The 13867-nt window shown below is 46.0% G+C and overlaps 1 protein-coding gene across 3 annotated transcripts in view; it reads left to right on the top strand.

Annotated features, from left to right (window-relative positions):
* Positions 1-13867, top strand: part of MDGA2 (MAM domain containing glycosylphosphatidylinositol anchor 2) — a 340836-nt gene that overhangs the window by 192626 nt on the left and 134343 nt on the right. For all 3 annotated transcript variants that reach the window (XM_048949134.1, XM_048949136.1, XM_048949137.1), the window contains exons 7-8: positions 863-1192; positions 11270-11563. In XM_048949134.1, coding sequence (XP_048805091.1) covers positions 863-1192; positions 11270-11563 — 624 coding nt within the window. The remainder of the gene's footprint in view (positions 1-862; positions 1193-11269; positions 11564-13867) is intronic.

The following is a 13867-nucleotide window of genomic DNA, read 5'->3' as shown; positions in this document are numbered from 1 at the left end:
TACCTGCTCTACAGTTCCCATCTGAAGTGGTCAGACTGCCTTGTGTCTGCCTTACTGGGGGCTAGAGAATTAATTAAATGTCTACTGCTAGCTTGAATCACCTTGAATGTAAACACATCCCTGGGATCCTTGCTGTGGAAATGCAACCATCGTACTCACAGTGAGCTCTCTCACAGGGTTATATCTCAGAAGAGCAACTGTTAGCTAGGGCCTGATAATGATGTCCTTTCAGCCCTGCTGCCTACAGGAGGTGGCAGCAGGCAGCCTGCCTCTGGGCTGTGCAGGATTGGGAGAAGCCTCCATGCTGCCTCAGGGAAGAGCAGAGCTGTAAACCAGGGCAGTCTGTAGCCCTGGGCACGTCTCATCTCTTCCCATTGAACCAGCTGGCACAAAACTGTTTTGCATGTCCATGTTTGTTTCCAGGTAGATTGCTGGTGACACTACTGGTTCTATTCGTGATGTCAGATTGATGTCTCTGTTTTCTCTCAGTGCTCCCATAGCACGGGACTGAGGAAGGGATTGTAAGGACCTCCAGAAACAGATAACAAAAATTTATGAATTATTTTGGTTACTCTTCAGCTGTCAGCAGCTTTGCATAATTTAGACACTACGAATCCCTATTTTTCATTTTGGAAATAACAAATCTTTTATCAGTGAATGTTCTCTGATGGTATTTGAATAAGATCTCATCTTACAAAGATGTGCCAAGTGTTTGCATGGGAAGTTCCAGTGACTTCCCAACCACAGTATGACAGAGAAAAGGAAGAATGAACCAAAGTTTTCATAAAGTCTGAAGATGCAAAATTGGTGCTTTGTTAGACTAAACAGTTGTTGTTTTTTTTTTCTTTTTTACACATTTCAGCCTTAAAAAAAGGACGTTTCTGGATCACTCCTGATCCATATCACAAAGATGACAACATCCAGATTGGGCGAGAGGTGAAAATCTCCTGCCAGGTGGAAGCTGTCCCTTCGGAGGAGCTCACCTTCAGCTGGTTTAAAAATGGGCGGCCCTTGCGAAGCTCTGAAAGGATGGTCATCACACAGACCGACCCCGACGTGTCGCCTGGCACCACCAACCTGGACATCATTGACTTGAAATTCACAGACTTTGGGACGTACACGTGTGTCGCGTCTCTGAAAGGAGGTGGCATATCGGACATCAGCATTGATGTCAACATCTCCAGCAGCACAGGTAAGGAGGCTTTCTCTGGTTTCAGTTTTGCATCTGTTGTAGCCAGCTCATAGCTTTCCTCGACTCCTGGGAAAAAGAGGTGAATACGCAGAGTGCTTCTCAACACTGGGATATCCTAGCAGGATATTAATCGTGAGCTGAGTTGCTCTGATTAAAAGAGTAAGTGGCACGTGATGCTCTCTTCCAAGAGCACACGAAGGTCTCATTTATTCAGATATGCCTGCTTTTATTGTCAGGAAAGTTATTGCTTCTGAAAAAGGATTTCGGCCTTTATTTTGGACTTACAGGCTGTCTGGAGTCATCAAAAAATAGCTGGTAGGAAATGACACAGAAAAGTAGGCGGGTGGTTTTGTTAACCAGACTGAACCCATCCAGCTGCTCTCAATAAACAGCGAGTCCCAAGAACAGCGGAAGGAGCTCTCTTTTTTCTTAAGGATTATACACTGCTTGTTGGTGGATCATGAGATTCCCAACAGGGAAGAAGTTTGAGATGCCTATTATGCATATTTCCAGATCAGTGACTGAAATGTCTCTCTTTTGGATGAGCTAAAACCTTGGCTATTACCTTGACTGATAATAAGTGCCTTGTTGTGGTTGTGGAGTAGGACCGTATAACACAACATTAATTCTCAGCTTTTCTTTATCTCTTTGCTAATAGCTTGCTTATAACCAACACGTTTCTCAGGCTTTTTCCCCCAGTAGTGGAGTTCAATACCTGAGGTAGCCCATGTTAATATCATAAACTAGAGAGCATTCTGAATGCAGGACTTTTTCCTCCTGAAAAATCAGCTAAAGCCAAAAATAAGGGTTGGCAGTTGATTTCTACAGAAATAAAACAGCAAACAGAAACAAAGCAACGAACACTTCTGTTTTCAGAACACTATTTAATGTTAGAACACGGAGACAAAGAGTGTCAGAATTACAACTGCTCTCCTTGTTGTCTTTTATGTGAAGCTCTGCAGTGCTTCCCTCAGACTGTGCATGTCATTGACTGGGGTAAGGCATGCAGTGCACGCTGTTTAGACATGAGACAACAAAGAACAAATTGAAAACTATTTTTGTAGCATGGAAAGAAAATGTTTAACAGACATCTTCTGACCCTTTTACCGAAAACATTCAAGAAATTGCTTTCTACTTTTTCAGAGAGATTAATTGCACTCTGTTGCATCAGATACATCCATATTTCTATTATTTAACTCTTCTAATATTGTTTTTGTTTCACAACACATATCATGTCTAAACAATCTCACAGCTGTCATGATAAATTATTGCTTAGGCTGTAATCTTGAACCCGCCGTCCATCCTCAGTAAGACAGTGGTGCCAATAGGAGAGTGATTTTGCTTGCTGGTGTTGCATTTCAGCAAAGAGCTGAAAGAACTGGAGCATGCAGGGCTTCCTTGGGACCAATGCAGTTCTGTGTTGGCAAACTGTCCTGGTTTGGTCCTGAGCAGACAGCTCAGGAGACCTCATTTCCTTGGTTCCTCCCAAGTTGACCTGTAGGTTACAATTGTGTTGCACATGTTTTATCAGTGACAGAGAGATGAATATGGAGGTGTTTTGACCTGTAATGAACATAGGGAACAAATAAACAAAATGAACTCAGGTAACTCTGTGAGTCTGGATAGGAGATTTCTAAGGGAGCTGACCAGGGCCAATTCAGGGCCACTTGATCGTCTCTGAAAGTTCACAGTGACCTAACGATGAAGACTGGAAACATGCAGACTTCAGCCTTTCTTCTAAAAAGGCAAGAAGATGTAAGGAAGCCCAGGCTGCCCAGCCCCACCTCAGTCCCTGTGACAGTCAGGGAGCAAATTGTGCCTGGCCCAACCTGGCTGCCTGCTGGGATGGAAACCTGGGGGTGTGGGCAAGGGAAGAGAGGGGAAGCTGTCAGCCTTGCCTTCAGCAAAATCTTGACAGCAGATTTTGTAGCTTCTTCGTAGATAACTGGAGTCTAGTTTGCAGAGGTAGGATGAACTATAACTCATGTTGTAAAAATGAGATGCAAGGAATTGTGGTCACTGATGCAAAGCCAAATTTTGCATCCGTGTAAGTGAACAGGCAGTCAGTGCTGATGCAGTTCACCTCTGCAGTATTTCCACCCTGAAATATAACACATACATATATATAAACCTTGCAAGATGGGAGGAAAAAAACACACATTCCATTGCAAACAGAGGATTGTTATGGAGTAAGTGCCAAGTTTGCATGATGGGAATTGGAGCTTGATGATGGTTGAGGTCCCTTCCAACCCAAGCCATTCTGTGATTGTATGATGTTTGCAAATTTTGTTGCCTGCTTGCTAGGGTGAAGCAGACAGTGATGTCTGTGCAATCATGCATTTCCACCTGGCAGAAGTGCCCACTGTATTATCTGTACTCACTGGGGATTCGTTGGATGGATTGGAAGCACCCGGTAGATGGCTGTACCTGTAACCCCATCAGAGCCCCACCAGGGGTGATGGATTATGTCAGCTCTTACAGACACTGCCCTGCAATGCTCAGGAAGATCAGAGCTGGGAAAAAAGTCTTGCGCTTGGAATCGACCTCGTTCAGCATCTCTAAATTCTGCGTATTTGTGTGATTTCATTACCTGATTAAGTGGAAGCTGAAATAGTTTCAGCGCACATTTGAAGGTCGTTACTGATTCATCAAGAATCATTAGTGCCGTGGTAATTGTGAACATAAGGCCTGAGCGCAAACGTGTTTTTTTCCAAATGCCAGAACTGGCGTTGGAGGCACCAAGTTGTGCTGGGTGCTGCTTCGTGGGCTCTGGGATTGCTCCCTGTTCCTGCAGGGAACATTTATTGGCATGACTACCTAGGTGGTGCACACTCAACACAGCTCAGCTCCTCCTGGAGCACAGCAGGCTCCTCGTGGAACCACAAAGTCGGGCAGGGGAAGCTGCATCTTCCCAAAGGAGGCAGGGGATGGCTGGGTCTCCAGTAGCAGCAGGCTGGGCAGGGACACCCAGGCATGGTGTGCCAGCCTGCTGGCATGCTCAGTGTCACGCTCCAGCGGGAATGTTTTTTCCCTTGACGTTTTGTACTTTCAGCAGGAAAGGCGTGTGAGTACCTTGTCTAAATGGACCTGAAATAATCCCCTTGCAGCCTCCCCACTACATCTCTATAAGTAGGTCACTGAATTGTGGAAATAGAGACTCAAAGCTTGCGTCTTTGTCCTCTAAAAGCCCTGCCAGCCATAAAACCAACCCTGGGCAAATGCTGAGTGACAAGACGGCTTTTCTGTGTGTGTGTGTTGTGGGGGATCTGAAGGCAAGAGAAGTGAATACAGCAAAAAAAAAAAACAAAAAACAAAAACAGCAAAATGGGCTCAAGGTAACCCAGAAAGAGGTGGATCAGAGAAGTGTGTTTGTCTTTCTTCATGATCGTTTTCTCTGCTTAAATATCATATTCAGAGAAGGAAAAATAAGGCTTTAGGTCACATCTGTTCTGCTGCGCTCAGTGTGGGTTCTTACTCTGTCTCTAAAATCAGTGTCAGTACTGCAGGAGACGTAACATCTGTCACTTCTGGCTTTTTCTCTTCTCATCTTCCCCCTGGAGGCCGCATTGTGCACTGAAATGTGTGGTGCTTTCAAGGGGGTTATTTTAACTGCTCTCTCTGGATGCACTGCCCTGAATTGCTGTCAGAAGGGCTGGGTGAAGTGGCTGATGCTCCGGGCGGCAGGTAGTGGTGACCTTTCTTTAACTAAGAGAGCTCTTTCTACTGTTTCAGCCCAGAGTGGGTACAATTAGATACTCTACGTGGTAAGTAAGTCATCTCAATTCTGCATGCCTGGGTGAACCTGAAGCTGTGTTGAGTGTGCACCACCTAGGCAGTCATGCCAATAAATTGATTTGCATGAGTGCAGAGACAGGCAAAGTAATTCCTGAAGAACTACTGTATGTGATGAGAGATCGTGGCCTCAAGCTGCACTAGGAGAGGTTCAGGCTGGGTGTTAGGAAGCATTTCTTCTGTGAAAGAGTGATCAGGCACTGGCACATCTGCCCATGGAGTGGTGAGGTCGCCATCCCTGGAGGTGTTTCAGAGCCATGGAGATGTGGCACTGAGGTCTGTGGGCAGTGGGCATGGTGGGGTGGGTTTGGGCTTGGGCATCTTGGAGGTCTTTTCTGATCTGAATGCTTCTGTGAGGCCACATGTCTACCCTGCAGTGTGATGGGAGGGTTTCCCTGTTAAAGTAATTAGTTATTAAATAGTGAATTAATTAAATGCCCAGACATGTATTATAACATGTGGCCTCAATCTGTTTGTGAAGTGTGTGTCCTCTGGTCACCTTTCTCCTCCTTTGATGATACATAAAAGAGAACTTCATTGTACTTCTAAATGTTTATTATAATCACAGCACAGCCTTTTAGCATAATGAAAAAATGCTTTCTGTGAGATAATTAGTGATCTAATAGAAATGTTTGTAAACCTTAAGCACTGTCCAGAGTGATCGTTCACGGGCAGCCCTGAGACACTTCAGGGGTACTACCAGAAAACAGACAGACTATTCACTATTGCAGCAAATTGATGACTTTTTTTTGTGGGCCATTATCTTCAGAGTTTATCTTTGAAGGGAATAGGTGAACAGGAGGGACAGATAAATGCCATATTTTGTTAAAAAGCTTTTCTTTTATAGCTCTATTTTAGAGCACTTAATGTGCACAGATTTTTCTTTTTAATTTTATCGCTGGGAACCGTGGTCCCTTCCCGTTGCACCGCTTGCAGCAGGGCTGCCCATGTGCTCCTGCAGCCTGCCTGCCTCTGTTGGCATCTCCATGCTTTCAGCCCCACCAGGACTGCATCCTCTGCGCTGTGCTCATCCCCTGAGGTCCAGCAGCCCAAGCACACGCTCCCTCCTCAGCAGCATGCAGGGCTGCATCTCTTTGCTCTTCTCTGGAGGGCTGCGGTGTTCGGCTTGGCAACTTGCTTTGCATATGGCACGTGGAGCTCCTCAGCATGGCTCCTTTGAGGTTGCTGCGAGCTAATTTGGCTAATTTGCTGCTGGCTCTGTATGTCCTGGGTTTAAAATGTGCCTCTTCAGAGTCTGACTGCAGACTAAGGTGGCGTTTTAAGGCAGTAGGAATGTGATGAGCTGAGTGTTGATTCTGGAATTACTTTGCTGTCTGAACAGATCTTCTGCACAAGCGCTCCCATGAGATCAGTGGTTGCTGCTCGTGTCTTCACTTTGGGCTGATGCTCAAGGAAACATGGCCTGTGGGGACAGCACACAGTCAGAGAAAGTGATTTCACTCAAATCAAGGCACGATTTGCTCACTCAATTTGTCTTCCAGAGGAGGAACTCGGTAGATCCTCTTTCCTGGTGATGAAGGGCCATGGGAAGGTTGAAGGAAGTTCCCTGTCCTGGGCTGCTTGCCCTGCCCACCTCTGCAGAACCTTTCAGCAGTTCTTCCTGGTTTTCACACTTTTTAAAGAAATGCACTTTAAAGGCAGACTGAACAGTTTTATTCCCTGTCTACAGAGATGTCTTGAGGACCTTAATAACTGTCCCTTGCTGCCTTGCACAGGCTAAATGATCTCATTCTAGTGCATCTTGTACTCCAGGTTGGCTTCTGATTCTAAAGTTCAATCTGCCCTTCTTAGCCATCTTGCAACTCCCACCACAGTCACATAATGGACGAATCAGGAACAGGGACTGAAATAGTTGTGTCTTGCTGAGGATTATGAGGATTAGAGATTCAGACCTTCACATTTATAAATATTAGAGCAGGGGGATAGGCAAATAATCTCACTTATGCCTCCTAGCCAGTACAGCGTACATTCTTCAGTCTTGGCTGTCCAGGATGATTAAAATGCAAATTACTGCAAATTCAAATTACTCAAAACAATGTGATAATCTCTTTTCAGTTTATTTCTGAGCCATCTCCATACTTTTTCCAGTATTTCTTGATATGCAGCTCAAACATGCTTTGCTTTCCTTTATCCTGCAATTACAAGCTATTACCATTAGATCATTTCAGTCAGTCAGGTCACTCTAACTCACAACTCCTATAGCCACCACCTCCTTGTCACTGCTTAGGCTGGCAGTCATGGCTTCAGGGTGTCCTTTGGAGGCACTGAGCCCAAAACTGACAGTCACCTCCACATCCATTCTCTGTGCCCCCTGTAATCCCCAATGAAACACGCAGTGAGGACCTGTTCTCCCTCAAGCTTGCCTTTGCGCCAACACTTCTAAGGCCTTCTCATGTTGCTTGTCTTCTGCCCAGTCAAATGATTTCTGTGTGAGCAGGTTCATGCATCTGCCCTCCCTTCTTTGTGCAATCACAGGGCAGTTAATTAAGCTCTTTGAAGGTTTAAAGTAGGTACAGTAAGTGGACTCCCATTGCTGGAGGTGTTCAAGGCTAGGTTGGATGGGGCTCTGGGCAGCCTGCTCTAGTATTAGATATGGAGATTGGTGGCCCTGTATGTAGCATAGGGGTTGGAGCTTCATGATCCTTGAGGCCCCTTCCAACCCAAGCCATTCTGTGATTATATGATTCTATTATTCTAGGACTCATCAGGATTTCCAAGATCTAGACTAGACTACGACTAGTTTATGTTTACACAGAATACTCAGTGCATAAACATAATAAAGCATATACATGTTGACTTTGAGCAATCTATTTTGGTTCCGTACGCCTTCTCCTGTAGAGAAAAATACAGTGATACCTTCTGCCATCTGACCTTTGGTGAGTTGGTGGCTTTTGGAGGCAAAGGCTGTCTGAGACAGTTTTGTTTAAAAGCCAGGAGTGGACATAAATCAGCAGTAGCTCTCAGATCTGCCAGTTCCAAAGGATAACAATATGTGTTTTTAAACTAGGTGCTTCTTCAGTGTAACTAACACTTTCGTTTCTTGAGTGATAAGACTCTGCTTTGGGAAACGGGTTTAAGCACTAAGAGTATTCCCTTATTTTTCAAGCCAATTGTAGCGTAAATAAGGTGATGCTTGTTGTTTCAGGTATAGCGTATAGCCAATTTATTATTCTTCACAAGCAGGAACAGAATTGACCTTTATTTGCAGCAGACTCTAGCTGGTGCTGCAAGAGACGTGCAGATGCCTTAGCAGAGGGCTGAGTCCCTTCCAGACTCTGCTTGTGCCACAGCAGCACCTGCCGGGAGACGAAGGCTGGCACAGCTGGTGGCACCTGGCAAGCAGATGGCACCCAACACAGCTGGCAGCTCCTGTCACAACTGGTTGCAGCTGCAGAGCTGGTGGCACCTGGCACAGCTGGTGGCACCTGGCACAGCGGGGGGCACTCTGCTCAATCATGCTCACCCAGGAGCACCTCTGCCTGCTCGCAGGCCCTTGCTCACACGACCTTCCTCCTGCATCTTTGCTCCCACGCCTCGCTTGTGCAACCCCTGCTGGCTCAGCTGCCTCCCCCCTGCTCTTCAGTCCTATGTTGTTGATAGGGAACAAAATGTCAAATGATTATTTTCTCCTCAAGCCTGTTGTTTTGTTTGTTTGTTCATTTTTGTTTTTGTTTTTTAATTCTCCCTTCCTTCTGTCCGTGGGTATTGCAATGATTTAAGTTTCTATGAAGGCTTTTCCTTACCTATAACGCTTGTGGAAACAAATCCTGTGTCATCATGCTTTCTGTGCATGTCAGTTGACAGGCCAGAATTGTGCACTGTTGCAGCATTTGGACTGCTGATAATTCAAGCCAAATTTGACAGCAGAATTAAGATACAAGAGGTAATTAAGTAGCTGCAAGTTTGTGAAAATATACAGATGGATCTGGTGATGAAAAATATACCAAACCCCTTCATAACTGAAGATTCAAGAAGCACATCAACATGCCACACAGTGACTTGGAGATACAGCCCTGGGGGGAAGAGGGCAGCCACAGAGCTCATCCACAGGCACTGTCAGCCACGGTCACAAAGCAGAGCTGCAATCACGTTCCAGGCAGCTCTACCCCTGCCCTGGACACTTCGGATGATTCTTCACTCATTATTCCTCCATTTTCTGTCCTACTAAACTGGCTTTTCTTGACTCACAAGTTTCACCTTTGTTCTGATTCTCTCCCAGTTCCACAGAGGGAACAGTGAGTAGAGAGCAGTGCGTTTGGAGCTGCCTGCTGGGATAAAACCCTACACCAAAATCATAGTGCAGTACAGCGGCAGTTTGTTGCCTTCCTGTTCTTCCCAAAGAACTAAAATGGAGCGAACAAAGCATGGAAGGTTTCCTCTCAACTCATATGCCTTCCCCAGCTGATAGAGGTTCTGACAAAACAGAATGGCATTCGGCCTCCCTAAAAGGACACACGAGGCTGGTTGAACATCACAGAGCATCCTCTGAAATTGAGGTGACCGAGCACAGATCTCACTGCCCCAGGGGACGGTGGACTCTCCCGTCATGGCAGTATTCTGAAGCCGTCTCACCACGGCACTGTGCAGCTGACGCTGCAGTCCCTCCTTGCACAGGTCACACTCAAACACAGCTCTGAGTTGAGCAAGGCATTTCTTGGCTTTTGTGCAGAGGCCAAAGCTCCCGGAACAAAAGGGACGCGGCTCTCGGAGAGGCCGGGCGGTCCCTGCCCAGCTGTAACAGGAGTCTCTGTTAGAAGCTCTGTGCAGACACCTCTTCAGCTGCACGGGGTCCGGCTCCTCACGGTGTGGTAGCAGGGAACGGCTGCCGTGTGCGGTGCTCCCGGCAAGCAGAGCTCTGTGTGTGAAGGCCCCTCTCAGCGTCCAAACAGCAGCAGTCTGTAGGGGCAGAAATGAAATTATTTGAGCTGTACTTTGTCAGCATTGGCATTCAGATGTTGTTGTGCAGGGAAGGTCTGTAAGTGACTGGTGTTAAACAAGGGGCTCTGTAACTTCATTTCTGGGCGGAAGGCCTGCAAGTGCAGCCAACATTTAATAAGGCACAAAGGGAAACTGGGTTTTTAAATCAAGCTTTTCATATCTTCAGCCCCATCCTAACACATTCAGAGCCAAAGGCGAGGTGTGTGATCTGAAGTGACCTCAGAGATGATTCTTTTATTTGCCTCGTGCTAAGAAAGAAGTAGGAAATTGGATATAAATCTGATAAAGGTATGAGGAGATGGTGACGCTAATTGGAGGTAGCAAAACTGCTTTCATCAGGCCTGTAGGGCTTGCAGCAGTTTGTAATTATCAAATGCAGCCACCACAGCAGAGGGGCTGCCTCCACCAGGAGGATGGCCATGGGTGCTCAGTGGCTGCATGGCGCATGAACTCTGCTGGCTTTGCAAGTGGTGACACACGATTTTCTGATCAAAGACCCTGCAGTGTCTCTGCTGAGATAAGCATTGCTAGGAGTCAGATTCAATGATCCTTAAGGGTGTCTCCCTGCTCGGGTTGGTCTGTGATTGTAATGCACTTGGTAGCAATTGGGGATTGGACTCAGTCATCTCTTGAGGTTCCTTCCATCCCCTTTGGTTGTGTGATTCTGCAGTTAGGTGGTCTTGCACTTGCAAGGCTACAGAGAGCAGGAGGGATAAGCACAGCCGTGCCAATTATTCCGGCCCACAGAGTTGCCTTCATTCTGTTGGCTGCAGTTCTTCACCTATTCCTTCCATGTTTGTTAAGGCAGAGATATCTGAAGAAGCGCAGCTTCAATGAGCCTCCTGTGCTATGTACGCGCCAACTGTGTTTTCCTTCCAGTTCTGAGCTGCTTTCTGATTGGCCTGATCCTTCCTCTGCGTGGCCTTTGAGATGGATAAAATCAGCAGCTAGTCTGTTGGGAAAGAAAATAAAAAAAGGTTTTAGTTGCAAATACCCATACAGAGGAAAGCTGTGATTCATGGTGATAAAGGGCTAGCTGCAAGAGTTGGTCCCAGTGTGCTGATAGACACCAGTATGGCATTTGGCACATTGGGTGTCTGCAGGGTGATGAGCAAGTTCCTTGTCTGGGGCTGTTAAATCTTATTTTTAACTCAAGCAGCTGAGCCTTTTTGCCCTGTAAATAAAGTAGTGTCTCACAGACTCCTGATACATGCAATCAATATGCATTGCTCTATATTTCTTGATATATAATTAGAACCATATAAGCAAGAAAGCTACTTAATGTTTCTGTAATGCTAACTGTCAAACTCTCCTTCTCCTTTGAAGTCCCACCCAATCTGACTGTTCCTCAAGAAAAGTCCCCCCTGGTCACACGGGAAGGAGACACGATCGAGCTGCAGTGCCAGGTGACGGGGAAGCCCAAGCCCATCATCCTGTGGTCCCGCGCCGACAAGGAGGTGGCGATGCCAGATGGAACGATGCAGATGGAGAGCTACGATGGCATCCTGAGGATAGTGAACGTGTCCCGGGAGATGACAGGCACCTACAGGTGCCAGACCAGCCAGTACAACGGGTTCAATGTGAAGCCCAGAGAAGCTTTGGTGCAGCTCATCGTACAGTGTGAGTAGATCCTTAGTTTCTTTTCTTGCGGTTTTGTTGAGAAAAAGAAGTTGATTTCTCCCTTAAATAAGCAGCAGTGAGAGTCTTAACAGTTGTTACATTTTAGATTCTGTGTTGTTTGGCTCTGCAGCTCCTTGAATTCATAGTTTCAACGTAAATATAGAAATAAAAATGGTGTGGAAGTCCCATCTGTGCTTTAAAAAGATGTGCAGGGCCATGATCATTTTCCCACTGCTTAGCTCTGAATTTCTTGACACAGAAACAAGCATATGAGGTAGGAGGGTGTATTTCTATAAATACAGATCTGATACTGATCTCATTTGTTGAGAATGTAAAACAAGAAAGAAAAAATGAGAGCAAGAGCTGCTCCTTCTCAGCTGATCTGCGTGCAGGTCTGTGTGGCCTCTTCTGGCACTGAAAGTGAACTGTCACGTGAGAATCAGTAATTCCTCATCAGGCAAAGATCTTTGCAAAGCAGCAAATATATTTATTATTGCAGTAATGGGCATAATACCCCCTTATGGCAGGGAGAAGTGGCACAGCTTATCACTGAGTTCCCCTCCACTGAATACCCTCTGTCCAATATGGGTGATCTCTCCTGTCGCTCATTGGTTAAGTGTATCAAGCTCACAATCTTCCCAGTGTGTTTGCTAAAACATTTTTCTATATCAGTTTATCCCCCATCTGTTGTTCTTTCATTTTTCAATGGGGAACAAGTGAACAGTGCATACCAGGCCTTCCATGTTTTTCATGGGGGACAGGAGGACAATGCATGCTAGACTCTCCCTCCTTATTGCCTTGCCCTGGTCTAGGTACTCTGACAACCAAGCTACTTGGCAAACTTACTCTACCTTGTACTAAGCCATGCCCCAGTGATTCTTTATGAACAACCCCTGCAGCCATTTTAAAAGAAAGTTTAGCAAAATTCAATTCCTTAGCATTAGGACTGTTGTACTACAAAAACACAATCTACTTCTCACAGTCAGCATCAGGAATGGGAGGGAAGACACAAGGGGAGATCAGTAAATTTGGCAACACTTAGTGTTTATTACTGGAAAATGGAAAGTCTGGTTTGACGATGCTTGTGGGGGTCAAGGAGGTGTTTTTTATGGCTGCAGGTCTGATAAAGATATTTACTTCATTTGTTGAATTGTGTTTGTGTTCACCTGCTTATAAAGTGACTTGTGCAGCCTGCACCTGTTCCAGTTTCAGATACCCAAGTGTAAGGGCACATTCCCTTTTTAACAGCTCAGCTGACCTCATTTGAGACCTTCAGTGATGAGACAGGCAATATTCATAGTGATTACTAAGAGTCAACTAATCTGATTTTTTCAAGGTTTGTGTTGTAGCAAATCATTCCTGCCCTTGATGACATGTTGTATCTGCTGTGCTTCCATCAGTGCTGCTTCCTGGTGCGGTAGCACAACTTTTTGTTGCTGTGTGCTTCTGCCCCTGTCTGCAGAGAGCAGAGCCTGCAGCAGTTGGTGGACTTCCCCAGAGCCGTGATGGGTTCATTAAGTTTTGTTCATCACCTCAGCTGCACTGATGTGTCTCCCTGCCTTGAGGTGGCAGGGAATGGTGTGGATCTTAAATACCCCACGACAAGCTCTGTCTTTCCCTTCTGAGTATAAAAGCACTGCAGGGAGGGTTGTGCCCTAACCGTGGCACTACTATAGCAAATGCCTTGTAGAAGGGAGGACTGGCTCCTGTATTCACAGGCTGGGCCAGCCTCCAGCCACTATGCCTTAATCCAGAGCTGTGGCAGCACCAGGGAGCCCTTGGTGGCACAATAATTTTTACTCTTATCATTATTACTGAGATGGTTTTTCTCGTGATTGCTTTTGCAGTTATTATCACCAGGGCTGCTGCTGATGACATGCAGTTTCTCTTTCTGATCTCCTGAAACAAGCGGTCATTATATCTGTTTGATTCTAGCCACATAAAAAAGCTGATTAACAGAAAGTAAACAGAATGAAAAGGTGGAATGAATAAGACATATGAAGGAGCAGAGGATAGGATATGAAGACTGTACTGTGAATGGATGTGTCCCCAGGGCACAGGTGGTTCGAGGGTGACAGAGATGGCAGTGCCATGCCCTGCATCCCCATGGCATGGATGGTGTGTTAGAATAGCAGTCACTGCTGGGGGAATGCAGGGAGCAGCAGCACAGAACCACTGTGGGGCTTCTCGGTGGCTGGAGTTTATCAGGTGTGTGTCTGGGGCTGGGTGTGCTATATTTAAGCTATCACAGCTTTGCTGGGACATTTCTGTGCCATTCATTGCAAACGTTAAAAACACAAGAAC

This window comes from Lagopus muta, chromosome 6 (assembly GCF_023343835.1).
Source record: "Lagopus muta isolate bLagMut1 chromosome 6, bLagMut1 primary, whole genome shotgun sequence".
In the NCBI taxonomy this organism is placed as follows: domain Eukaryota; kingdom Metazoa; phylum Chordata; class Aves; order Galliformes; family Phasianidae; genus Lagopus; species Lagopus muta.
The sequence above is the reverse complement of the archived record's forward strand: the minus strand, read 5'-3'. Positions and strand labels throughout refer to the sequence as shown.